Here is a 27,369-nt window from a genome sequence, read left to right as displayed (position 1 = left end):
TGTGATAACTCGCGCCGCAGAATGGCTAGTCCATTGCCCCTTGACGATAATGGCCGTGTGAAAACTCACTATCACCGGTTGTTCGAAAACAAACGGGAGTAGCATAATCGGTGCAGTAATCTCTGCTTGGCTTCTGTATACTTGTGATTCTCTGACGGCTTACCCCGCAAACCATCAGGAAGAACCGCTGAAAGTACTTTATCGCATAGCGAAGTCTATATAGCACGCAGCTGCCACGGTGGTCTGAATAAACTCGCTAAAGCCTCTGACAGCGAACTAACACTACTATCGCCGATCGAGATGTTTATCCGAGGGATATAGGAAACGTTGGCTCCTTTGGGCGCTGCTGTAGGACGCTCACATTTTCAAGCTGCTGGCATGGGACCGTTCGCTGTTGCACTGTGCCTGTTGGCAGTAACGCTAGCAGCGTCTTCCCAAGCCGGTGAGTGCGGCTCGTCACGAGTGGAAAGCTATGCATTGGTGTTCATACACGCGTAGACATGTTGATAGAATGAGCCCGAGCATGGGGTTTAGCGTCCCGGAGAAATGTCGTGGCAGTAAAAAACGCCCCAGTTGGAGTTCAAGGACTGTGCAGCCTTAATTGTTTCTTTATTGCGCACTTAAAGCATACCAAAGGGGAATGAAAAGAACGCAAAGGACCTCGAGTGGCAAGTCGAGCGGCAATTTTGCAAGCATTTGCGGGCTTCTTTCACGTCCGGAAAAATACTTTTATGTAGAACGTATTGAGCAACAGAAAACTCTATCGGGAGTTTTGTTTGTCGCTCCAGAATTTTCTCATTGACACATTTCACCTAATTTTAACATTTGATAAGTTGATTCATTAATTACTACCGATTATCTAATTAGGCGAATGAAAAAATAGTTCGAGTATCTGCAAGTGACGGCAAACAACATTACTTTTGTTCTGTCCAGTTACGTGGCATCTGCATATCTTGAAACTCTGGCTAAAGTTAGCTCGGACACCCTGTATAATACTGTGCTCTGTATACTTTCGCTCACTACTGTACACGCATCAGGATTGTTCTACCAAATTTCTGTACTCAAAAGTGAAATTGCGTACAAGGTTTCTTTATTGCTTTCGAGCAGTTGCGTGGCGAATCACTGAAAATGCCATGATTAACTTATCTAACCTGATGTCTGCATGTGGTATCAACAGCAAGAACTTACGCAAGCTGGATACTGTGAAAACGCGGAATATCTGTGCAGCCTCGCAACAAAACCTGGCTTTTGGATTTCTAGCACGTGCTAGTGTATGCGAAAAAGAAATTGTTGAAGGTATTACATGTTAAAGTCAAAAGGAACATTAGAAGTAAAGGTTTTCTCTGAGGCTGTCGTGACCATTGGAGCCAAATGTTATTGCATTGCGCGCACCAGGGAATTTATAATCTCGTGCTAAATGCACTGAAAGATCGCTTGCTCTCGCTTCTGCAATGTCGTCTTGCTGCCTCATCGCAAGCAGCTGGACCCACAACAGCTATTGGCTGATTTTGTGCTCACAAGAACATTTTCAGTAATGAAATTATTGCTCGTTCGAGTTAAGTGAATAAAATATGTATATGTCTGCGCTCTCTAAAAAAACTCAGTGCCCTTCCACTCTGTGAAGAAGGATGCCAACGAAGCTGTGTATGTGGGCCCCTTAATGGTGAATTGCACCTCCGCCGCAGGTCGGCCCGGCACGGCACTATCTTCGGTATCGGCCCCCGTATGGGGAGTTTTTTGCTTACGACATGAAAATTTTCTTGGACGGTAGAGCTATACAGCTTTGCTGTAAAGAAGAGAAAAAGGCAGGAAACCAATTTGATCTTTACGCTAAGGGTGGAAATACCACAGTTGCGTGTTGCTGCGTGTACTGCGCGTGGCCTGCGATATAAGAAGAGCGTACGGTAGTTAGCGCGGCAGCCACGCGGTGCCGCCACAAGCCGTCTCGGGTGGAATTTTTGGACGGGGCACGCGGAGAATCGCTCCGTTGCGCCCCCTTGCCGTCTAACTTGTGTAGCTTCAAGCGCTCTTGTGGAAGTGAAGTGAGAAAGCAAGCCGCTTATCGTTCCGATAACTATGTCTAAGTTCGATTGCGCTTGAAGGATTCTAAATTTTTTTTTGCGTCAGGAGATTCTGAGGCGACGTAATTTAGTGGTGATGACATTTTATGATTAGTTTGAAAAGTGCTTTTGGGTCAGGCGGCAAGGACTGGCCTGGTCGGGAGGGAATGTTACAGCAGAACTGGTTAAAGCGTCAGATTCCACGCAGGCAGGCTTCAGACGATCGACTGAGACCGCATCTTCCAGGCCGTTGATGAACAATAGAAACTTTGTAGGTGCACGCTTGAGTACTTTGAATGAACCATCTTACGGGGGCCGTAAGGGAGGACGCACAGGGTCGAGGCGCACAAAGCCCTGCGTTCGGGTCTCATAGCCAGGGTTGACGCATACACGCCGGGCAGAACTTCGTTGTTGGGGGGGGGGGGGGGGGGAACGACAGTACGTATAGCGTTGCGTAGACGGTAGGTCTAGTCGGAAACGTCAGCAGGGAAAGTAGGCGAGTCGTCGAAAAATTCGCCAGGGACTCGTAGAGTGGTGCCAAAAGTAAGCTCGCCGGCGCTGCGGGAAGAGTCACTCCGAAGAGTGGTGCGGATGCCCAGCAGAACGAAAGGAAGGCGCTCGATTCATGATGAAGGAAAAGTCGAAGCCATGAGGGAAGCTTTGAGTTGGCGGTGAAAACGTTCGATGATTTTATTGGATATCGGGTGGTAAGAGGTAGTCTTGATGTGATTGACATCGAGTAGCCGAGATAGGCGAACAACGTTGAGTCGAATTGACGACTACGGTCAGTCGCAATCGTGGAAGGAACACCGTAGCGGCTAATCCAGAGCGTGATGAGTGCTCGAGCTATCGACTGCGCCGTTTTGTCCAGGAGGGGCATCACTTCAGGCCATCTGGTGAACCTGTCAATGCAGGTTAACAGGTGGCGATGGTTCCCGCAGGGAGGAAGGGGCCAACAATTTATTTATTCAGCATTGATTTAGACACAGTGAAGGTCTTGGATGGCAAGGCTAAAGGCAGTACATTGTCTGCCTGACTAAGGCCCTGTCACCCATACATTGCTCAACAGTGAGGTAGCATATAACATACAGATAGTATACACACATATCAATAGCGTGGATTAGACATACATAGCATACATTACAAACATACGTGCATTAAATACAACAATCACAGAACAACTTTCTAAGTAGAAACAGTTTAGGATCAACAGAATAATATGAACACGAAAAGAAACTTTATATATATACAAGCACAAAATGAAACGCACTTAAAATAATTGTACATAAAATACACAAGAAACCAATTAGCCCAATGTCAATCAGAAAGGGAAAGCAAATATTTTTTCATGGCACTTTTAAAGCAGTTTAATGATCTGAAGTTTTGCGCGATAGTGATCGTGTTAGGATGTGCATTTATGAAGGATGGGACTAAGTATGCTAGTTGTTTTCTACCGTAGTTGGTCCTTCGAAATGGAACTCTAATATGGTCATGCCTGAAATTGTATTGGGTATAACCTGAGAGGTGGTTTCGACGTGAATCGACGTGAAGCGGGCGTCCAGAGACGGGAATGTGCCAGGAGGAGTTGTACTGTGGCGATGCACTATAGAGTGGTGGCAAGTGAGGCACGAGCTTGACCAGCTACGCACGTCTACGTTGACACTGGGCCAGACATAACGAGAAGTGGCGAATCGCTGTGTTGCGTGAATGCCGCTATAAGCCAAAGAATGGGCATAAAAAGGCCCCCCCGGTATGCGCGAGACACGTAAGGACGAGGACGTCCGGTCGACGTATCACAAACGAGGACACGTCGCAGTGAGGAAGCAAGATATCTTCAAACACCAGAGAGTTACCGCTCGTGCGAAGGAGCTGGATCTCGCTGTCGACACTGTGGGCAGTAGCCATCACTATGAAGTCGATCACCGGTCGACCGGGATCCATTACAAGGATAGCGGCTCGATAAAGTGCGCCGGCAACAATGTTGGATTTTCAGCAGACATGACGAATGTCGCTGGTGAATTCAGAAATATAGGAGAGCTGTCTGATTTCGCGGGGAGTGTGGGAGATGCTGCTGGACGCTAGGGCAGAAGTCAGTGGTTTATGGTCGGTAAGGACATGGAAGGAGCGTCCCTCATAAAATGTCGAAAGTGATTCGCAGCTAAATAGATGGCGAGCAGCTCTCGGCCGGACCTGCTGTATCGTCGCTCAGGGGGTGCAAGCTTCTTGGAAAAGAAGGCGATGGGCTGCCAAGCACCAGCAACGAGCTGCTGCAAGACTGCACCGAAAGCGGCGTCCAATGCGTCAACCATGATAGATGTTGGGGCGCCGCATTTGGGGGAAACGAGGAGCACCGCGCCGGCAATGGCTTCTTTGATTCCTCTAAACGCGCGATCGGCGGTGTCGTTCCAGGCCACGGTAGCATTCGGTGTCTTGAGGCCCGACTTACGATCAAACTGTGGTGGGTAATTGAAACCGGTCACAATGGCCCACAATGGTCCGGTCACAAAAGACGACGACGACGACGACACGACCAGTGCACGGAAGGTGCGCGAGCAGTGGAATCGGTGGAATCGGGCTTGCGCCTGACTGAACGGGCCCGGCTAAAGATATAATTTGTGAACACCAGGCACCAGCGCCTGTGCCCTTTTGCTTCACCGACAAATTATATTTTTTAGCCGAGCGCGCTCATAGCCCGCTCATTCATTTGCCACAAATTGTTGCAGCACATCTCGTCTCAATTAAAGCGACGCTTTTTTTCCAGGTTTTGACGTGCTTGCTGCTGGGTGGGTTGGTACCTCGGTCGATATATTTGTGGCCTTATTTACAGAAGTTACACGGGCGTTGAGTGCACCTATATATATACCAGCAAACGAGATCCTGTGGCTGCATGCTGAATGACAATGTACTGCCAGTAAGCGCACCTCCGTTCTGCGCAATGATACAATGAATTCCTACATGAAACCTGTACGGCTCCGAGGTATTTCTAAAGCACGCCGATTTTTTAATAAAATTGTGCAATATAAGCAAACAATTCTTCGATTTACTTTAGTTTCTTCGACTTAGCCGTTCGGTATGTGTCACTGGTTGTGTGCCTATTTTTGGGGCGATTCTTCAGGATTGGTATATATATGCCACTGTGCCAGAAAAGCAACATGATCATCGGCTATAATAATATATATGTCTTGCTTTTTTATGCATGTACTTCCGTTGTCATTATTTGCTCGAGAAGCATCATACAGCGTCCTCGCTCTTGTGAGATTGCTGCGTGAGCGTCTAACAATATGGGGCCTCCTGATTTCGTTGCATCTCGGCATAGCTTGTGAGTGGTTTAGCGTATACAGATAAACACGGTATTAGATTAAAATTGCAAGCTTTGTGGCGGACAAACATAAACATTCCAAAAGGACGCACGCTCCATATGATGAAGGTATACACTGTGAACATTGCCGTTAGTTGCGTGGGATTCATTACACACCGCTAGACTAAAACAGCATTTCACATTCATTCGAACACTTGGTTTGGTTCTGATAAATTTTTTCTGTTATAGCTTATGACGCAAAAAAATTACCTGTTTCGTCTTGTTCAGACTTTATTTTACCACTTTCACTGGCAGTATGAATTGTCAAATCTATGCAAAAAACAAATATTAAGCTAAACTGTTATACTACTTTAATAAGACTACAACAGATCGGTCATATCATAAGCGGGAGCTCTGTGGCTTAGAAGGGAAGTGAAAACGATGGACAGGTCGCCACGCCGCCTTGAAAGTTACCGAGCGGTTTCCGTGACGTCACAGTTTCCGGCAGCCTGAGGTCTAGGCTAGAGAATACAAATGCCCTCACAAGTGAAGACACTTCATCCCGAAACAAACTAAAGCTCAACCTGAAGGTGCGGGCCAGAGAAACAAAACCCAAGGAAACAGCGCACAATCTGTGACGGGTCGAAGTAACGTCATAGTTTCCACGGATTCGCGGTGCGGACCAACTAGTGCAGAGAGCATTCCATGGGCGCAAATGCACGAGTTCTGCCAAATTCAGTATTCGGTGCTTGGCTTTGACCTGTCGGGGTGGTACAGTGGGGACGCTCTGCTCTGCTTCTGATGAGGAGGGAATGGTTTTGATTCCCGGTCCGCGGACACTGAATTTTCGTAAAAGCTAAATGCAAAGAAAAAAGAACTTGCGTGTGCGCTTGTATATAGGAGCACATTAAAGAATGCGCGGTGATCAAAATTATTGTGGAGCATCCACCAGGACACCGCGGCATTGATAGCTTAGAGCGATATTTCTGGGACGTTAAAATGAACACCGCAGACGACGACCATTTCACCTGTATTAGTAAATTATCCTTCCAGACTGCCAAACTCACCACTGGCACGTAGAAAAGTCGTTTGGTGTGCCACAAAGGTCGCAAAAAAGGGAAAGACGACTGTGGCGAGAACACCGTGAAACACTCGCGCCAGCTCGCCGCGGGCAGTCGTGCACTTAGACTGTCTATTTTAGCGCATAGTTAACTGTTTATCGATGAAAATAGATCACATTGTGCTCTAAAGGAGGCAAAGATGAAACATGGCAAGGCTGGGGAGCCTTTACAGAGCGCACGCAGCGCAAGTAAGGAAATATACTGCGAAATCCGTAACTTCACACTATCGTAGTGCCGTTGGTGATCCGGCAGGAAATTGAAAAACAGAATCTATCTTTCACCTTTGTTTTCTCTTTAATATTAAACCTACTACCGTGTAATTAAGGACAATAGAGCTTTCAAAAAATACTTTATCAGTATAAACTGGTCCGGCGCTTTTCTTTTCGTGTCCCTATACACCCGACAGCTTTGAGCGTCTGTCTTTTACACTCCGCAGATGGCTCATTCTTCGCCGCGAAGCTGGGGAAGCGCACCTACTTCTCAGAGGACGAAGTGTGCAGCGAGGCCCTGCAGCGGAAAGTGCGTTGGGCAGGCGGCCGTTTCACCCGCCGCTACTTTGGCTACTGGCCGCTGCGTGGAGACCCCGAGAGTAGGACCAACGAGTCTTCGCTGCTCGAGCTGAACCTGTTCACGCCGACGGTCGCGGACATGCGCATCCACGGCTGCTCTATGGAAATGAACGTCTCCGCGATTCTCATCGGAGCAGCCGAGCTGGTGTTGCCCGCAGCCACGGAGGAAGTCCGAATTTTGGGCTCCGGCCATGTCGTGGCAAAGGTGAGCACAGCGGTTGCGTTTCGGCAGCGCGTCGCGTGGTCAGTCGTCTGATCGACCTGACATTCTTGCAGCGCGGACGCTGACGAAGATGAGGCCCGCGGGTTGGATTCAACCAACTACCGTAAGAGTATTCGGATCTAAACGTGATGTTAAAAAACAAGAAGGACATGTGGCATACAGGTCCTAACAATCCCAAAAAGTTGTGCATGTGGGACTGAATGAAACATATGTTCGACGTCTACTAAAAAGGCAAGGCGACAACGTTTTCCTGTCCTCAACACCTTCCGACTCTCAGTTGCATCTTAGCTCTGAGTAAAAATGGTAAGGTGTGGAGGTATGTTAACGCGATAACGTTAATATCGCTGTGTGTCAGGAAATACTGTGTCCGCGGCACTGTCCGTCGGAAAAAATCATCCCGGACACTCGACGTGGCATATACGCGTTACTGAACTAACTGAATTTCTCAAAGTAAAATGCGTTCGAAAATTTGTAAAGTTCGACTTACGCACAACCTATAGATATGATAGTATCGGGTGGTGATTTGACTATACGCGAAAACATTATTCTGTTACGGGGAAAGTCGAGCACAAATTTCCTTGCTTACGAGAGTATGAGAGGAGGAAGAGGAAGAAGGCAGGAAAGGTAGGGTGGTCAACCAGACGCACGTCCAGTTTGCTGCCCTACACATGGGAAGAGGTTTAAGGTAAAAAAAAGAAGGAGAGGGAGGGAAAAAGGTACTATCGGTGTGAATACGTGCGAATTTTCATAACTTCATGCCTACAGTCAGTCACTAAGGCCTGTAAACCTGCGACGCATGAGGCCATGGTCTTAGAATCTTGCTCTCTGAAAATGGTCTATTATCTAACCAGTTTAACACCCTCCGAAGAATGTCGCGTTCGTTGTCATGGAGATTACAAAAAGACAACACGTGCTCGATCGTCTCTTCACAGTTGCATGAGTTGCAGATCGGTGTGTCGGACATTCCAATGAAGATCAATAGGGGGGGTGGATCTTTGGGCCACTTGGTCCAACATGTTTAAAGAGGAAAAGAACCGCGCCTTCAGACGGGACTTAAGACGAAGAAGTGGATAGGACGAGCGGCACATTTCGTCCTGTCCACTTCTTCATCTTACGTCCCGTTGTTAGATATGGAGCTGTTTCCTGCGCCTACTTCGAGTTCCCCCGGACCACATCGAATCGCGCCACTGCTACGTAAGGAATGCAGAAGCATGGATGACACATTCCTGAGGCACGACAAGTGCAAACAAGTTGGCGGCCCCCACTACGTGTGCCCCGGGGTAGCTATTCACTGCTTGACTCTTCCAGAAAAGCGAAGGGATAGCCCGGCACTGTTGAAAGTAAAGTGGGTGCCAAACCAAGACGGCGGTATTGTGCCGGGACGGCCTGACGGCGGTAATGCGCCGTGACAACCGGACGGCTGTGATGTACCGGGAAGGCCCAAGCGTCCCCCTTCTTCGCCTTTGAAGAAGGCATTTGCCACTACAGCGGGGCCGTACCACCGGGAGCAGGTGAGCCCTCGGACAATGGAGCCCAATCGTCCCCCTTCTCCTCCTTTGAAGAGAGCATTGCACCACAGCAAGGCAAGACCGCGGGGAGCCGCCGGGTGTGACATCACCGCACGGGTGCCTACCATTGGCCGAAGGTGGCGTCATCGGAGCGGGCTCTCCCATTGGCCGAACATGACGCGACTTCCAGTCCTCGAAGGGTTTAAAAGAAGCATTCCAGAGAGACCAGAGCATTCCCTGATTCACCTCTCTCGAACTTCTTGCCGCGGGCCGCAGCGTCCGAGTTGCTGCCGGCCCGTAATGACTGTACGACTGTTACTTGTCTCTCACCTCTCTGTACATAATGTAAAATAAACCTCCCAAGTTTGTTTTTCATCCCGAAGTCTGTCCCTCAACCCCTACACCGTCTGAAGTCGCGGTTCTTTTCTTCTCGAATAAGGAATGGAGTAGGCTTTTGTAAAAGCCAGCCATCCTTAACCAGAGGTGGCACAGTAAAGTTGCATCACGGCGGGAGAAGTTCGATGGAATCTTCAGCTTCAATGTAGGATCCAGCCGGTGGAGACGGCAGTAGGAGAAAATCTTGGGGTATTCCCCAAAGTTTCAGTCTTGGTTTGATCAAGTAAACGAATACCCCTCGCAGAATCTGTCCTTGATAAGGAAATAGAAAGTGTCATGATTTCTTTATGGGCTGACCGGGCGGCATCATCAGCAAGGTAATTTCCGACGATGCCACAGTGCCCCGGAAGCCATTGCAGGATGATCTCATGTCCGTTTAGGAAGGCTGGATGGAGAACTTCTCTGGTCTCAAACACCAATTGTTCATGGGTCTTGCGTCGTAAGGCTGACTGCAGACTCTGATTGGCTGCCTTGGAGTCACACATGAAAAAAAAAAACCCACTTTTGAGGTTTGGCTTGTGTAATGTAATTAACAGCGACAGTTAGAGCGGCAAGTTCTGTTGCCGTAGAGGTCTGTATATGGTACACTCTGCACGTAATTGTGATTTGTAAGGCGGGGATGATAACAGCGCCTGTGGAGCTGGTGGCTGATACCGATCCATCGGTGCAAATGTGCGTTCTTTGTTCATATGCCTCGTTCAATAATGACAGTGCGAAATGACGTAGAGCCACTGTTGAATGACGGTCTTCTTCACAATTCCCGCAATCGTGAGGCGTACTTGTGGCTGTCGTAGGACTCACAGGGGTAACAGTGGTCTTACTGCTAGCATAAAGCCTGGCGGAAGGTAGACTTGAGGTGTTGCAAAAAGTTTTGGAAAATGTGACTTGAGCTCTTTGTGCTGGCAAAGCAGCAACACTGTGACTGGGTACGCGACACAGACGTCGAATGTGTGCTCTAAAGTTGTGAATCGTTATATATGTTGGAACCAAGTAGTCTCTAGCCATCATGATTGTTGCATGAGTCGAGGCTCATCATGGTAGTCCAAGACATATCCGTAAAGCCTGACCTTGAAAACTTCCGAGGGTACGAATACTTGTTTTACACGTGTTCGCCAAAACCGGCAAGTTGTACCGTAAAACGCTCACAAACAGTGCTCTGTACAGCTGCGGCATGGACTGTACCGACGGGCCCCAGGTTTTTTCGCACATGAACCTCAATATATTGCCACGAGACAGAAGTCTGTGGCATTAGGCCGGCATCGATGAAGAAGACGTACAGGTTGCTCCTCGCTATCCGCTACCTTGGCTGCTGTGACTCCTGTGCTGCTCGCATTACTTGTAAATATTTGTAAATATACGTTTTTTTGTGCAACAATTAGTCTCGGCTTCAGGTAGATGCTGTGGGGGCTCCATGAAAGATCCCTGTCAATAATCATACATAAGAAGCGATGAGTCTTTTGCTATTTGATAGCCGGACCATTGAGAGAAACAGGGTATGGTGCCACGGGTTTGCACATAAACGCGATTAACGCGTATTTTTTGATGGACACACTAAGGCCTTGTTTGCGGAGGTACGAGCAGGTTAGAGTGGCTGCCCGCTGAATCCTTGTGCGCACTTGAAGGCGAGTAACAGTAGCAGACCAAAGACAAATATCATCAGTCTACATTGATATGTGAATTGTCTTGGATAATATTTCAGCAACACCAACCATAGCTAGAGTATGAACCATTGATGACTCACTGCTTGTAGCCTCTGCCGCACGGGGGTATGAGTCATTGCTCTGCCTTGCATTGCCGGCGGGATCGCAGAATATCGGGTGTCGGTGTCAGCGTCGAAGGGGCCCAATAACGCGATCGCGTTCCGCTCTTAAAGGCGAAGCTTGCGCGTCCTCCAAGTTTTTCATGCCCAGAACATGACAGCAACCAAATACTGCTTGGTAACCACGTTTCTTGCTCATTTTACTTTGTCTATATATATGTGCAAGATCAATTACGAAGCGCTGAGTAGACGCCGACTGAGGTAGTACGCCAGGCGAATGAAGTTTTCTACGAATTGAATATTTCGTTTTATTCTAACACCTAAGCACCTAAGAGGTCATCCGCTATCGGCTACGCTATTTGGCTGCTCTTGATGCGTGCCTACTCAGGACTTGTATACATGAGCTAAAGACTTCTCTATTAACTTGATGAATCCATGGGGGCTCGAAAGAAATTATGGAGCTCTAACGAACACGCTTTATTACTACAAATCATTATGCAATGTGTACACTTGTGTTTATTTCCACCCCATGCGACGCGTAACCTCTTGCAGCGTTTATGATTGATGCCCTTCATAAGTAGCGACGACTGTGTCGTGCAATGTCTTCGTTTGTGCACTTGCATCCGCCACCAGCTATGCCCCAATGCACGCAGAAGTTAATGCGAATTCACACTGTGAAACGTCGATGCAACGATCTAAGGAGGACGAAGCATATGTTTCAAGTTTGTCGCAGGTGGATTTGTGAGGATAGGCTTTTGTAGAATGAAGCACGACACGAAAGGGAATTGCATGCTTGGCTCTCATTGGCCCTTTCAAATCCAGCGTATTAGAAAGTGATGTGTGTGTGTGCTTTCGTGCTTGCTACTCGGTGTTTTCGGCAACACAATGGCAGCCGGGGTCAGCAAAGGCAAGGACCGTTCGTGATGTAACCTTCTGTTTAAAAGAAAGTTAGTCGGACGTATCGGCAGTCCCACTTCATAATCTTCTTCATTGAAAGGGACATTCTTTACTTGTGTTAACACTTAGTGTGTCCTTGTCCTTGTTGACTGCGAGGAATATCATATCTATGGGATGCATAGTGTGCACGTGTGCGTCGATATATTAAACTTTGTATTATTTCATTGACTTCGTGGACCAACTCATGTTCACAGTGTGATGGTCTCAACTAGTGGTGGTGTCAACTCTTAAAACAAAAAAGAGGAACGCACAGCACAGTGGCCTGAGTGCTCACGTCTCTACTTACTGGGACTATCACGCAGTCATCGTGCACCAAGTGGCCTAGAAATCCAGGCTACTTAACTCATCTTCAATCGCGGAAAGAGCAGTATGTACCATTGTGTTGCAGCTTTTTTTGTTTTTGTCTGTTTAAGCCCCTTTATGAAATCTGCTTTTTGTTGACGTATGAAAGCAACAGTAATAAGTAAAACAGTGTTAGACAATAGTAAGCAACATTCTGAGGTTGAGAAATCTAGAGCAGACCTTGCTAAACATAGTAAATGGCGTTCGAATACAGTCATAGACATACGCGAATATACAGATAATGTTATTGACGGAATGCTTTTTAAAATGTTTACACGTTTCAATGTTTTTCATGCTTACTGTTGTTGTGCTTCGACGAACGAACTATGCGTCGTCTGCGGAGTAGCCAGCAATGGAATAGTTGTGCATATTTACAATTTTATCTAAACAAATTGCTCACTGATTCCTGCTGTAACCGACCCATGTTTGTACGCTTCGCGCAGATCTCGTGGCCCGGACCTCGAGTGGACAACGCTTCCTTAACCGCCTTCCGCTTTCTCGTTCAACCATCGGAGAGTGAAGACTCAGGACACGCCAAGTTGATCGCGCAGGTACGACGGGAGCTGTTCCAGCAGCTATTGCACCTTGGACGTTGATGAAAACTGCGCCGAAGAAATGGGCGCGCATTTGTGGTATCGCATGTTAACCATCCTTTAATGTAAACAATTATTCTCGTAATTGCCAACATTGCTGAGCTGAGCTGGAAAGAAATCGGGCTGGAATCCATTGCGTGTAGCAAACGCGTAAGAAAGCCTAGCTGAACGGCCGTGCAACAAGGGCAACAGTTGGGGGAAACAAATAGGAACGCTCAGTTTTCGTACTTATAAGTTACCACTCTTATGTATTACCCGTATGCGGACAACTTGTATTGAGCCTACTCCCCCCTCCCCCCCCCCCTCCAACTGACATGTATCATAGAAATATACTTTATCTAGATATAAAAAGAAGTATTGTAAAACAAAAAACTAAAAACTCATAGTTTAGCCTTGAGGGTGAAGCATGGATTGCGAAAGCAAATTAGTTGACAGCTATACGAAGTAAGAATAGTAGTTTTATCGGCCGTATAAACTTGGGAACATGCGCTTACTAAGTTAACAAGCACGGTGTCACGCACGCACAAACAAACGGGAACACAACTTACTCGATGACCGCGCACACTCGCTGTAAAAGCGCTGGAGGGAGAAAGCGTGGCCGCAGCAGCGAGCGAATTCACCTTTGTGCTGCCTATCGCTTCAATGCGAGCGACATAGCGGCGAGAACACAACGCACACGAAGGTATTAGCCTTCGGTGAACCTAGACTCTGTACTCGTCGCAGATCGCTTTCAAGATGGGTCCCGGACGGCGCGCCATCCGCAGCGGCCGCCCGGAGTAGAACGCCATCCTCCTCCCAACCCTGCCTCTCCCATATAGCATACGGCGCACGGCTGTGATGTTACCGTCCTTTGACGTAGTATGGAACATCATGGCGACGGCGATGCCGATGGCAGAATTGCGTCTGGGTTGTCCTTATAATTCCTACTGCAACAAAACGCAAAGCTAGCGGAAGTAGACGAAAAAATTTGGAGAACGCTTAAGCTTAGCCTTTAAGAGCGGATCTAACACTTCCTGGCAACACCAGCTTATGTAGGCGTAATATTTACCGGCGTATGCTGGCGGCGAATGCTTTGCACGAAGGCGAGCGGGCGAGTTTTCTGGTATAAATGCGGCCTCTTGCGTGTGCCGTGGATGCGCGGAGGCGAGCGCCATCTGGATGGTGTTGTTGCAAGGAACCGAGTGCGGCATGCTACTCTATAAATGGTAGAAACGCTGGAAAACATTTTCTGCGTAACAGAACTATGTTTTCTGGTATATTCGAATTACAATCCGACGCTATCATGTCAGTAGGTTGCGTTTAGCTTGTCCTTTACAATTTTTCTGACGCATTTTGCTTTCATGAATTCAATTAGTTTACTAAGGAGTGTGCGTAACGCGGAGGGCCGGTGTGTTAATGGTTAGGAATAATTTTCCGCTATACGACTTCGGACGCAAGACGCCGGTACCAGATTTTATGCGACATGCCCCCCCCCCCCTCCCCCCCTAACGCTATCACGTTATTTCTCAAGAAACTGCTGCTGAGGTTAAGGAAAATATGCAGAAAGAAACAATAGATGGAAATTAACCACAGATAATTTTACGCAGTTGAACTCTCTTCGGTGCAGATAATACGGCGCAGATGCTTTAAAACATTAATGACATGGAAATACATTTTCTTCAACTTGTTGCAATATTGTTACACATGGGTCCTCTTTGTCGCTGCCAATTCTTGATAAGGTCAAGAGGACATTTCGTAACTTCTGCTACGAAGCAAGTATTCTTGAGGCATTCACCTTGGACTGAAAAGCTACGAGCCATGTGATGGTGGCATGGTTTCCTGAACGCATTTGTGAGTGCGAGATTGGCTTTGTGGTTATCGCTCACTCATCTATAAGATCAGTTGGCAATGAACCATTTGCTTCCGCCCCGAGCTCGTTCTCCGGAGCTGCTATACCATCAAAAGCCAACTTGACCAAATATAATACACGGAGCTCTTGATTGTCTTTCCTGAAGTCAGTCATTAGCGTACGGTCTAAAAGTAAGCTCCCATGTTAGTATTATTGTTATTATACACCATTATTATTAATAGCGGTATTGATGTTTTGGCGACCATAGTCTAGACCTCTCAAATATACGTCAACTTACGCCTCTACAATCAAGACGTATTAAATCACGCCTTTCGTTCCTATATAAGGTGGCCAATAGCGCGTTATACATTGCACAAAGCTTCTTAATCATGCGCAATTTTCCGTGCCGCAAAAGTATACCAGGCAGCATTCAGTGTTTTCTGTGGGACCTTGTTGAATAAGAGACTGTCCTATTGATCGACTCAAAGAAACTTGTGACAAGTATTCTGCCTGTATGAACATATTTCAGAGTTAATTTACTGTGTTTCGCATCAATGTAGATAATCATGTTGTGTTGTCAGCTTCCTTTCACGCCCGCCTCCTCGTTGTTTGTTTCCCCATTTGTTTCTCTATTTGGCATTGTTTCGTCTACCGCATTTTCTTTTGCTGGGCACTATAATAAACATTTTATTATTATTATTATTATTATTATTATTATTATTATTATTATTATTATTATTATTATTATTATTATTATACACTCGCAGCATGGCACCAAATAAGGACGCATGCTTGCGCTACTTGTGCCCTGTTCTAGGGAAAACTTCAGTTATTTCACTGTGAAATCTGTGAAAAACTCGTGCGTTTAGAGTGTGTAGTCTGGCCAGACGACGAACTGGGGCTTTCGAAGTCCGGCTCCCGCTCCTTTTGCTGCAGTTTGTGTAACTCAGCACAGCAGAGTGTTAAGCCTAGTGACAACGACCCGATGGTGTGCTTGCCGCAGCTTTTATGTTCCTAAACTGGCTCCCCCTTGCTGTTAGCTGCAACGACAGAGAAACTATCCGGAAATAAATTTGGCTAGAGGTCAGCCTAGCGCGTTGCGAAAAAAAGAATGTTAATTGGATCTTTCTATGTACAGCTGATTATGTCCCCTTTCTTGTTTGATGAGGTAATCTCTTGCATGAAATGCGTAATATCTTCCCATAGCAAGCACAGAGAAATCCTTTTTTGGCGATTTCAATGCATCTGTAATTGATTATAACACGCTTAGATATTATCATTACAATCATTACATAGAGAAGAAACACTGCCTGTTGTTGTACTTTCTGTCCTTGTGTTCGCTTCAGGAGCACAATTCAAAGAGCCGTAAGCAACACGTTGTGTTGAAACTTTATTGCTGCACATGCGTGCCTTTGTTCTTCATGTATGCCACTCCTTTCTGTTATGCCTTCTGGCCTGGAAAGTACTTTAAGAAATAAATAAACAAGGGAACAAGTAAATACGTGAATTAATCAACTTTTTCGCCCATTCCCGTGGCAAATTTTTAAACCTGGTGCACCTCGAATTTTGAAGTTTTAGATATCTCTCGTTATGACATTTCCCCTGTGCGTACCGATAACTTTCACCCTTCACTACAGATAATCGAGTCTGTGTTATCCCTGAGGCGGACCTCCTCCAATGGCATAAATAAATTCTCTCGCTTTGCTTTCAAGCGTGGTGATTAGGGTGGCTTACATGATTTCTTGTCCACCGCCGAGTGGTCACTGGTTATAGACAAAACCAATGTTGGTGACAAACTAGGTATGTTTAGGAGCTTGTTGCTAGCAGCATGCGCAAGTACATTGCCCAGTACTGACCTAAACACTCATAATATCCCCGCTGATTCTCGTCTGAACTTATCAATGCGCTAAAGTATAAAGATTCCTCTGCCTAATAAGTGGAGAGAAGAATTGTGCTTTTTTCTGGCTCTCTGTGAACACCTTCTTAAGCGGGATCATGACTCATATGTTGCATTCCGGGGAAAGAGCGCCTCCGACTGGCTGGCGGAATCTCGGAAGTATATCCGCAAACGCTCTAGTAAGCGGTTAGTACTTCGCCTTCTCCATTTCCGCGGGTTGGAAGTCCAAGCAGTTGTGGAATGTTTTGGTGCACGTTTCTCATTTCTATATAACGCTTCAGGTTTCAACGCTGTTGTCAACAGCACGCGCCGTTTCCTGTGTCTATTGCTGCGTTATTTGATGCAAGACTCAGCACGAATGCCTTAAGCACATGAAATCTTCCCTACCTGCAGCCCTAATGTCATCTCCTGAGCAATTCTACAAGCTTTTGGCAGTACACTTGACGCAGTATTGATATCTATATTTAATATCCGTTCAATACTTCCGCTTCTCTGTACAAGTGGAAAACTGCTCGTGCTTTTTCTGTGTTTAAGTCTGGCTGTAAACCAATGTCTCGAGTTATCACCGCATCTCCCTTCTATGTGTCATCCGCCGCGGTTGCTTAGTGGGTGTGGTGTTGGGCTGCTAAGCACGAGGTCGCGGGATCGAATCCCGGCCACGGCGCCCGCATTTCGATGTGAGTGAAATGCGTAAACACCCGTGTACTTAGAGTTAAGTGCACATTAAAGAACCCCAGGTGGTCGAATTTTCTGGAGTCCCACACTACGATGTGCCTTATAACCAGGTCGTTGTTTTGATACATAAGGCCCCATAATTTAATTTTACATTCTCTGTGCCGCGTTTAAGATCCTTGAACTTGCTCGTCACAATACCCAGTGTTTACGCGAACACTTTCAAAGATCCTTATAGGTTGCCTGTGGCAAATAGCACAATTCTAGTTCTTGAGACGGTCTACTCGAAGCAACGGACACTACTTGCAGAAAAAATTGAAATGCATAATCGACTAATTAGGAAACATTCACTAATGACTTTTTAACTAAGTACCTTATGGTCCATATTGCAACTTACAAATTATAAGTGGGGAGTTTGCAAGACGGTTCCACTTGGAACGAATTCTCAGGAAGACACCAATCTCGAGATATACACTGCGGAAATTTGCGGATAAATGCATTAGCGTTCCAATTACTTTTGCGCTTGAATGCATAAACCGACGCTTTTTAAGAAAGTAAATGGACCGCCAGTGCATTTCTCCGCAAAGATCGGCAATTAATATGTCAAAACTGGCCTCATGCTTAGAATTCGCTCCGAGTGGATCCGACTTGCGAACTGCACAGCTAAAATCGGTAAATTGCAATATGGGCCATAAGGTAATTAGCTAATAACGTAATCAGTGAATGTTTGTTAATTATTTCATTTTGCATAAAAATTTTTGCGCAAGTAATGCCCACCTCTTCAAGTAGATCAGCTCATGAACTATAATTGTGCTATTTGCCACAGACAACCTTCAAAATTTTTGAAAGTGTTTACTGTATGACAAAGAAGTCTGACACGGCTGTGGACGACACGAATGACGCAAACTGGAAGACGCAACAGCGTAGGCTTAGCCAGTTACACCAGGAACAACGTCTAACCCGAGCCCAACTTGCGTAGCGCTGGCGATCCGGCTGCGGAGCTCTACACGGCGCACTTCTTCATTACATCTTCCCTCATCTCTGAAGATGGAGCCACGCAGGTGGCCTAAGGCGTCGTGAGGACGAAGGGAGCGTGGTGCGGCTTGAGGTGATCTACGTGCACAGTTTCGCAGCTGCGGCGATGCAGGTTCGTAGGATGCATCAGAGGTTCGATCACGTAGGACCCGGTAGGGTCCATGGTATCTGGAGACAAACTTGGAGGAGACACCTGGTGTCGAAGTAGGAGGCAACGACAACCAAACGACAGCGTGAGGCAAAAACTGGTGGTGGGGTGTCCGACGTCATGACGAAATTTCTGCAGCGCTTGTTCTTGCGTTGCAAGTGAGTGTGCTAGTTGTCGACATTCTTCTGCACACCGGGCAGCTTCGGGAACCAGTGTACCCTTTGACGAGTCGGGGTGGTAAGAAAGAATAGTGTCAATGGGAGATGGCGTTTCTCGGCCATGTAGTAGAAAGAAGGGCGAAAAGCCCGGTGTTGCCTGGGGTGCTGTATTGTAGGCGTACGTGACATAGGCAAGGACGAGGTCCCAGTTGGTATGGTTGGAGGCGGCATACATTGAAGGCATGTCGTCCAGAGTTCGGTTAAAGCACTTTGTCAAGCCGTTTGTTTGCGGGTGATATTTGATGGTACAGCGGTGAATAACGCGGCATTTAGTGAGAAGTTCTTGATTGACATCTGCGAGAAAGATGCGGCATCGGTCGCTCAGGAGTTCACGGGGAGCGCCGTGATGTAGAACGAAGCGTTGAAGCAGGAGGCAACGTAACGAGCCGTTGCGGCTGGCAGAGCGGCCGTGTCGGCATGCCTCGTGAGGTGGTAGGGATAGGATAGGAATAACTTTAAGAAAGTGCCGGCAACCGACGGTTTAACGCATCGTGACGCTGGCCAAGCGTAGACCCGGGATTGTACCCTACTCTGCACTACCCCAGCTGGGCCCGTTTGTAGTGGGCCATGAGGCTTGTGCTTTTCGAGCGCACCCCGGGCCTGCTGGACGGTCCATAGTTGTGAGTCCTTGTCTGCAGACTGCAGTGCACTTTGAAGTTCTGACGGGTAAGTCCTGGAGGTAGCTGCCGTCGGGAACCTGGCACAGTCCCACATGATGTGCCATTGGTCCGCTGGACCCGCTGCACAAACACCACACAGCCCACTCGGATAGAGCTCTGGGCGAAGCATGTGCAGCATTGCGGGGGCGAGGGGTGACGTGGTCTGTATTTGCCTTAGGATTACGGCCTCCTCCCGACTGAGAGCCGGGTGGGGAGGCGGCATTGTCCGTCGAGCTTAGAGATAACACTTGGTTACTTCGGCATAACTGGTCAATCTGTCCTTGGTCTCGAACCACCACATGGAACGGTCACTCTCGGGGGCGCGGAAGGTAAGCGCTCGCGCCGCCGAACGGGCCGTCTCGTTGTGGTTCGGTGAGGTTGCACAATCGCCGGCCTGCGCCGGGAACCACTTGATACGGACGGTGCTGCCGCGGTCTTGAAGTTGGAGCTTGCCGATGATGGCGGCCGCCGGCGCGCATATTCGCCCCTTGGCAAAGTTGCGCACGGCATTCCTCGAGTCGCTGAGCACGGTGCGACACTCGGCCTCGGTGATCGCCAGAGCGATGGCAACCTCCTCAGCATCTGTGGCGTTCGTGCACCGCACGCTCACTGCCGTTGTCTTGGTGCTGGTAGCCGCCGCAACGACCACTTCCGCGAAGCCTTCCCGCTTGTATTCCGCTGCGTCCATGTACCAGGCGTGCGGGTCTTGGGCGTGTTGTTCGGTGAGGGCATTGGCCCGCTCCAGTCGCCGTTCTTGATTGTACTGTGGGTGCATGTTCTTCGGGATGAGGTCTACGTAAATGTGGGCCCGCGCCTCCTCTGTGATCTCGCACGGTTGCCGGCTGGGAGCTTGGGGGTTATAACCCACGGACGTCAGTATACTGCGGCCCGTCTTGGTGGTAGAGAGGCGCTCCATTTGCGCGGTGAGCTGCGCCTCGGCTATTTCTTCTAGGGTGTTATGGACGCCGAGCTGCAGGAGCTGAGCCGTACTCGTAGTCTCCATTAAGCTCAGCGCCGTCTTGTAAGCCCATCTGATCAGCGTGTTGATCTTGGTCCTGTCAGTGACCTGCCAGTTGAGGTAAGCCGCAAGGTAGGCGATGTGACCGATCACGAACGACTGGACAAGGTGCACCAGACTGTCTTCACGCATGCCCGCCCGTCGTGTAGAGCCGGTGTATGAGCCGGATGCCGTCTATTGCCTAGGTGGTAAGCTTGTTGATGGTCTCGTCGTTGCGGCTTCTCTTGTTGAGCAGCAGGCCCAGGACCCTGATCTTGGTATAGCCAGAATGACCCAGTGATTGCCAGCAGCTGTGTATGGCTAGGGCTCCCATAGGTCAACACGGTCAAAGGGTCGCGAAGGGCTCGGCAAAGGTTGCATTGGTCTAGAAGATGCGGTAAGGATAATGCTTGCGGCATTGACATTCTGTGAAAGAGCAAATGTACTTTTCCACAAAGATGTATATACCTCACCAATAAAACCTATGACGCAGTCTAGTGTAGGTCTTGAAGATACCAGCAAGTGCGCATTGAGGATCGGCAGGGAAAGTGGGACATATATCAGCCATTTGCGGTCGTCAGAAGGGTAGTTACGGCGATAGACGATTCCATTGCGGATGGCGAAATGCAAAGCATGTCGGCATAGCACTCGCGATGGTGTTCGTGCAGGCGTGTCAGAGAGGTAATCTATCAAAGATGAAATGCAGGAGTCCTTGCACTGCTCCAAAGGCATGTCGGCAGCAGCTAATGGAGGATGTGGGTCGTTTAGGACGGAGACACTGACAATGTCGGCGTGGATAGGCGAGCGCGAGAGAGCAACCGCATCGGCTTGCTTCTTGCTTGAGCGGTAGACAACCCGGATATCGTACTCTTGGAGCCTTAATTCCCACTTCGCTAGGCGCCCGCAGAGATCTTTTAGAGACGACAACCAGCAAAGGGCGTGGTGATCGGTAACAACATCGAAGGACCGACCACACAGGTATGGGCGAAATTTGTTATGGCTCAGATGATCGCTAGACATTCTTTTTCCGTGACTGAATAATTCGCTTCAGCTTTCATGACAGTGCGGCTCGCGTAAGCAACAACCTATTCTTGGTAGCCGGGCTTTCGCTTGGCGAGCGCAGCGCCAAGACCAACACCGCTAACATCCGTATAGATTTCCGTGACAGCAGGTTGATCGAAATGGCACAGTAACGGTGGTGTTGTGAGCAGGCGTCGTAGCATCGCAAAGGCATCGTCGCAAGCTGGGGACCACGCGGAAAGATTGGGGTCTCCCCGAAGAAGCCGTGTCAGCAGCGCCATATTCGAAGCGAAATTTCGAATGAAGTGGCGGAAGTACGAACAGAGGCCAATGAAACTGCGCAAGTCTTTTAGAGACGTGGGCCTCGGAAATTCTTTAACAACACATATCTTAGTGGCAACAGGGAGAACGCCGTCCTTCGACATGACATGTCTGAGAATGGTCAGCTTGCGCGCCCCAAAGTGGCATTTTTTGAAGTTTAGTGGGAGGTCAGCGTCACTGAGACAGCGTAAAACCAGCTCCAAGTGATGAAGGTGATTAGGAAAATGTGGTGCAAACACTACTACATCATCCAAATAACACAAACACGCATTCCATGTGAGGCTGCGGAGAATGGTGTCCATCATGCGCTCAAATGTCGCGGCGCATTGCAAAGGCCAAATGGCCTCACAAGACATTCGTATAAGTCATCTGGTGTGATGAAATCAGTTTTTGACTTATCGTCTGCAGCCATAGGCACTTGCCAATAACCAGAGCGTAGGTCGACGGAGGAAAATAACTGCACATTGTAAGCAGTCCAGGGCGTCGTCGACCCGCGGCAATGGATAAGCATCCTCTCGGATCATTTTGTTTAGGCGACGGTAATCCACGCAAAAGCGGATCGAGCCACACTTCTTTTTTTTACTAACGTAAATGGCGATGCCCATGGACTGTCGGACGATTCAGTGACGCCTCGCTTTAGCATTTCACTTGCTTGTTCATCAATAATACTGCGTTCTGTTGACGATACACGGTATGGTCACTGCCGTAGTCATCACCGGATTGACACCAGTGACATACAGTCGTCGTTCGGCCCAGAAAAGTGCTATGACTGTCAAAATTAGGGCAATATTTTGCGAGGAGACGGAGAAGTTCACGGCGTTGCTTGAGGTTTAAAGCGTTGTCGATGACGTGGCTGAAAACGTCTTAAAGTGATGCGGCAGTTACGGGACTACCGTAGAGGATGTTGACCTTTGACGATCCAACAGGAAGTTGCAACATGGTAAAGGTGTCGTAAGGCTCCACAGTGCCGTGAGATTCGCCGCGAAGCAACGTAATCGGGAATGGGAAACGTTGCGTACAGTAAGGTGAGTCGCACCAGCTTGAAGGCCAAGCAGAGCGGTTGGGAGTGGTGAGAGGCGGCGATGAGCCAAAGCAGCAGAAGGCGTGAAGTGTACGGTAGAGCTGGAGGCAACAGAAGAGGATACAGGTGCCAGAACGGATGTATGCGGAAGTATGAGGATGTCGTCAGTGAGGGACAACTTGGCGCAGGAAAGCGAAACGTTGTCAGATATGGTATTGCCAAGTGAAGAGAAGGCGATTTCTGCACGAGAGCAATCAATAGCAGCTTTGTCACGGGAGCGAAAATCTCAACCTATAATAATATCGTGGGAGGAGTGGGAAAGAACGACGAACTCAGCTATACAGAGCACTCCTTGAATGCCAAGTTTGGCGGTACACGCAGCCACTGGCTGTACGTGCTGTGCTGTGGCCGTGCGGAGTAATGGCCTGGAGAAAGGCGTCGTGACTTTTCGTATTGGGCGGTCTAGTTTTTCGGTAATTACAGATATGGCGGCACCTGTGTGCATGAGGGCAAGCCCAGAGACACTTTCAACAGCGACATCAATAATGTTTGGCGGCAAAAGAAGAGGGCTTGAGTTTGGCGACGATGACGCAATTCTTGCCTCGGGAACTGCACCGCTTAGTATTCCGTGCCAGCGGTAGTGGGACGTCGACGCATCGGTGAGAGCGAGTGTCGACGGGGAGAAGGAGAACGGCAGTCAGAAGAAACTTGTTGAAGGCTTGGGCGGGGAAGTTGTAATTCGGGGTCTGGAGCGCAAATCAACGGATGGTCGTACGCAGCTGTGAGTGGGTCATCGCGTGGACGAAGTGGACGGTGGCGGCACAGGCGTGCGACGTGTCCGGGAAGACAACAGAAATAGCAGATGGACCGATTGTCCCCTGTGCTCCAGCGATTAATTACTCGATGGACTGGAGATCGTGGTAACGAGGAGGTGAAAACAGGGCTAGGCACCGGAGGCGGAGCCCGGAACGTCGCTGGTCGTGGTCGTGCGACGACGTCGGCGTAAGTGAATGGTTCGGTGACCTGAGGCGCCCGCCCCTGTGGAAGGATCTCGGACACTTGTTCCTGTATAACGTGTCGTAGGGTCAGACTGGGGGATGAACTTGACTCCGGCGGTTTACAGATAAGGGAGAGCTGTCGAGGAGTTTGTTCCCACATGAAAACCTTGACCTGCGAGAGGAGGGTGGGGTTTTGAAAAGCTGGGGTTAAGCCGGACAACGATTCCTGAGTGGAACAGGGCGGCGGGTGGCGAGGCGTTCTCGGCGGAGCTCGTCATATCTTTGGCACAGCTCAATACCTTGGGAAACCGTAGAGGGGCTCTTTGAAATCAGCATCTGAAACGCGTCGTCGTCGAAACCCCTCAATATATGCTTGATTTTATTGCCCTCGGTCGTTGATGCATCGATCCGTTTACAGAAGTGCATGGAATCTTCGATATAGCTCGTGAATGTGTAATCAAGTTGCTGAGAGTGAGACTGTAGACGCTGTTCGGAACGAAGCTTTCGAACAACAGGGTACCCTAAGGCCTCGCTGAACTTCATCTTGAACACAGACAAGCTTGGGATTTTGCTTTCGTGGTTTCGAAACCACAAGTGGGCGATTCCGGTGAGGTAAAAGGGACGGTGGTGAATTTCATAATGTCATCCCATTTGTTGTTAACACTGACGTATTCATAAGATGAGAACCAGTCATCAACGTCGCGCTTGTCAGTGCCGCTGAAGATGGGAGGGTCCCGCTGACGGAGTGCGCGGAGGCACACATTGGACTAGGGAGCAGATGGTGGTGAGTCGGGGTGGTTTTGGTGGTCATGATGGCAGGGAGAGTCCGGCTGCGCAGTTCCAGGATTACAGGAGAGCCAGCAAACCTGCCCCAATTATGACAAAGAAGTCCGACACGGCTGTAGACGACACGACTGACGCCGACTGGAAGACGCAACAGTGTAGGCTTAGCCAGTCACACCAGGAACAACGCCTAGCCCACGCCCCTCTTGCGTAGCGCTGGCGATGCAGCTGCGGAGCTCTGCACGGCGCACTTCGTCATTACAGCTGAAACACCCGGTATACTGTCTTTTACTGTGAAGAAGTCATTGATTACGAATCAGCACGGATTTCTCACTGTCCGCTCCACTATCGCAAATATATGTAATATTTTGTGGTACAGGTTTCTGCGTCAGCACTTCAAAGAGGACAAGTTGACAGCGTGTACTGTGACTTCAGCAAATCATTTGAAGTATTCAGCCACTCACTGCTTCTGATCGAGCTTACACACTATGTTGTTGACTCTTCAGTTCTCAATCTCCTGCGCAATTATCTGCTTCATAGATAATGTGATAGTAATGTCAATGGCCAAAGGTCTTTTTACTTCGCAACTAGTGGATCAGTATTAGGACCACTCCTTTAAAAAAATTTTTATAATGACGTTCTTTCCACTATTAACTTTTCTTTCCTTCTACAAGGTGACGGCATAAAGGTTTTGAAGAAAAGTGACACTGTTGACGATTGCTGTGCCCTGCAGTTGGATATGTTTTCTTTTTCCTTATGGTGTAAACTAGGGAGGTTAAAGAAAAGCAGCTGGAGTTGAAGGTGCCATCGTTTCTTACCAGAAAAGGTGAAGCCAATACTTGCCCCTCCTTCACCTGAAATACAACCTTGTAGGGTGATGTCCGGTTACAGATTAATTGATTTAGCTCTGTTATTGTTATGCTAGGATAATTGGAAAAATAATAGCTGGTTGTTCCCGAGGAAAGTAGTAATTTCTTCTGAATATTGATGACGTTCTCCACGATACGATATGCCAGGATAGTAAAACCAGTAATAGAGAGATACACGTAGATAAGTATCTGTCTGGTAATATAGGCTGGGATTAACCATGGAGGTTGATCAACTCTTGAAGAGTGTGCGAAAAGCGCTTCTTCATCATTTTTATCGTTTATTTACAGTTTAACCATGCCCATCCTGTGCGGCTTCACCTTTGGGGTATAGTTTCCACTCTAGCAGTTTTGGTTTAACCTCCTTGGTGCAAACACGGTAACCTCACCTTGAATGCTGCTAAGGCCAAAGTCATGACTTTCACACGCAAAACAGCAAGGATTTCTATTTCTTATTCTGTAGATTCTGTGCCGTTCTTTATAGTCTGTGAGATCAATGATCTGTGCTTACTTTTCTATACAACCTTAAGTTTTTTTGCTCACACTAAACGCGTTGCAATGCGAGGTATACGCTTCGTCGGCTCTGTTTTTAGACTATCGAGGCAACTAAAGCTGCTTACACCGTTCCGCAAGTTGTACACAACAAACTGTATTCCTCAACTCGAATACGCGCCGGTCGTCTGGAATGGCTTTTCTAGATCCAACAGTAACATTGCAGATCGGGTCCAGAAAAAGTTTGTAGCATATATCATCATCGCTTTGCTAACACGGACACTGGACCTTGTTCTAGCGCTGTCGCATTGTTCTCATTGCCCTTACTTCGGTGCAGATGCAATTCTGCTGACCTTCTTTTTTTTTCGTACTTCCAACGTTTTGTTTATTGAGCACCCACAGCGCCCATTCAAGCATTACAGCATTACAACTCCTCAGTTGTATCATGTTTCGTTTTCCACGCAAGATCACCAGAGAACACAGACCTTTCCATATTCCTGCCTGTCATCACGAAACCATGAACCGTCCACAGAATTCTGAGTCTTTAAACGCTTACTTTCGTGATCTTGATCTTTTTGATAACATTCCGTCATCGGTTTTTCCGAGAGTGGGCTTGCTGTGTCATGCTTGTACGCATTGCTTATCTGCCTTTCTCCTACCTTTTCTTTTGTATTGATGTCACGATTTGTTGTAGGCACGTTCTACTTTTCACGGTTGGTAATTTTATTCATTGTTTTCTTTATTACTAAATTCCCTGCAGTGTGTAGTGTCTTTGAGCGAAAATACGGGTGGGAAGAAAGGGAGCGGACAGGACAGACTCCCATGCAGTGTTTTTTTGTGAATTGTTTTTGGATTTCAATTTAGGCTGGCGCCAGCATTCAGGCTTTAGAGCCGTTCGTGGGCATCGTAAATAAATGATTGATTGAATAAGTTATTATTTGATTATTATTGCAGGCCACCGAAGATCTTTTGATGAACAGGATCTCCAAGCAGCTGCCCGAGTTTTTTCTGCGGGTAATGGGCACCGGGTCATCAAGACGGAGGAACCAAATCCACCACAGAAATCGCACGATGCCACCGCTGCCTTGTCCAATGGGGCTCCAACAGTATAGGCTGCCTCGGTCAAACTACACGATAGTCTGCTGAAGAATCGCGCATAAAATAATGTGGAGTAGACATGCTGTCCACTGAAGATAATTCGTGTCCCTGCTGTAACCAAGACAATTTTAGTGCGCTATGAAGATAGCAGGTTTGGAGTCCAGCTATTGCTGTGATGTAACGCTAGAACGCTTTGGCGATGTACGAAGAGAAAATTGTCCTTACTAGTCGGGTTCTAATTGATAACAGCAAGGCTGTAACGCAGGTGGTCTCAAAATACTAGCAAATTTTTTCCTGAACAATTCAGACAATCGTAAAGCGAACACACGCGTGAGACAAGCATGGGCTTGCGAGGTAAAGAAAGGGAACACTCTCGCATGTACACTCGGCCATAAATGTTACGGAGCACAACATGTGAGAAAAAGGTGAATATCTGTGCAGCCTCACAACGCAGCCTAGTGTTCACATTTACAGTGTATATATATATATA

At 47.9% G+C, this 27,369-nt stretch overlaps 1 protein-coding gene across 1 annotated transcript; it reads left to right on the top strand.

Annotated features, from left to right (window-relative positions):
- Nucleotides 1-358: 358 nt before the first annotated feature.
- Nucleotides 359-26,955, top strand: LOC129383493 (uncharacterized). The gene is made up of 4 exons (XM_055068079.2): nucleotides 359-442; nucleotides 6,916-7,253; nucleotides 12,677-12,784; nucleotides 26,736-26,955. Exons 1-4 carry the CDS (start codon nucleotides 379-381, stop codon nucleotides 26,925-26,927), a joined length of 702 nt encoding a protein of 233 aa, XP_054924054.2. The 5' UTR covers nucleotides 359-378; the 3' UTR covers nucleotides 26,928-26,955.
- The last annotated feature ends 414 nt before the right edge of the window (nucleotides 26,956-27,369 follow it).

The sequence above is a fragment of the Dermacentor andersoni genome, chromosome 8, assembly GCF_023375885.2.
Source record: "Dermacentor andersoni chromosome 8, qqDerAnde1_hic_scaffold, whole genome shotgun sequence".
Lineage (NCBI taxonomy): Eukaryota > Metazoa > Arthropoda > Arachnida > Ixodida > Ixodidae > Dermacentor > Dermacentor andersoni.
The sequence above is the reverse complement of the archived record's forward strand: the minus strand, read 5'-3'. Positions and strand labels throughout refer to the sequence as shown.

What these genes read in the sequence shown, in the direction of transcription:
- LOC129383493 (XM_055068079.2), top strand. Translation starts at nt 379, where the DNA reads ATGGGACCGTTCGCTGTTGCACTGTGCCTGTTGGCAGTAACGCTAGCA. An exon ending in CCGGCCATGTCGTGGCAAAG is followed by an intron (nt 7,254 to 12,676) that starts GTGAGCACAGCG and finishes CGCTTCGCGCAG; the next exon opens with ATCTCGTGGCCCGGACCTCG. An exon ending in ACGCCAAGTTGATCGCGCAG is followed by an intron (nt 12,785 to 26,735) that starts GTACGACGGGAG and finishes TTATTATTGCAG; the next exon opens with GCCACCGAAGATCTTTTGAT.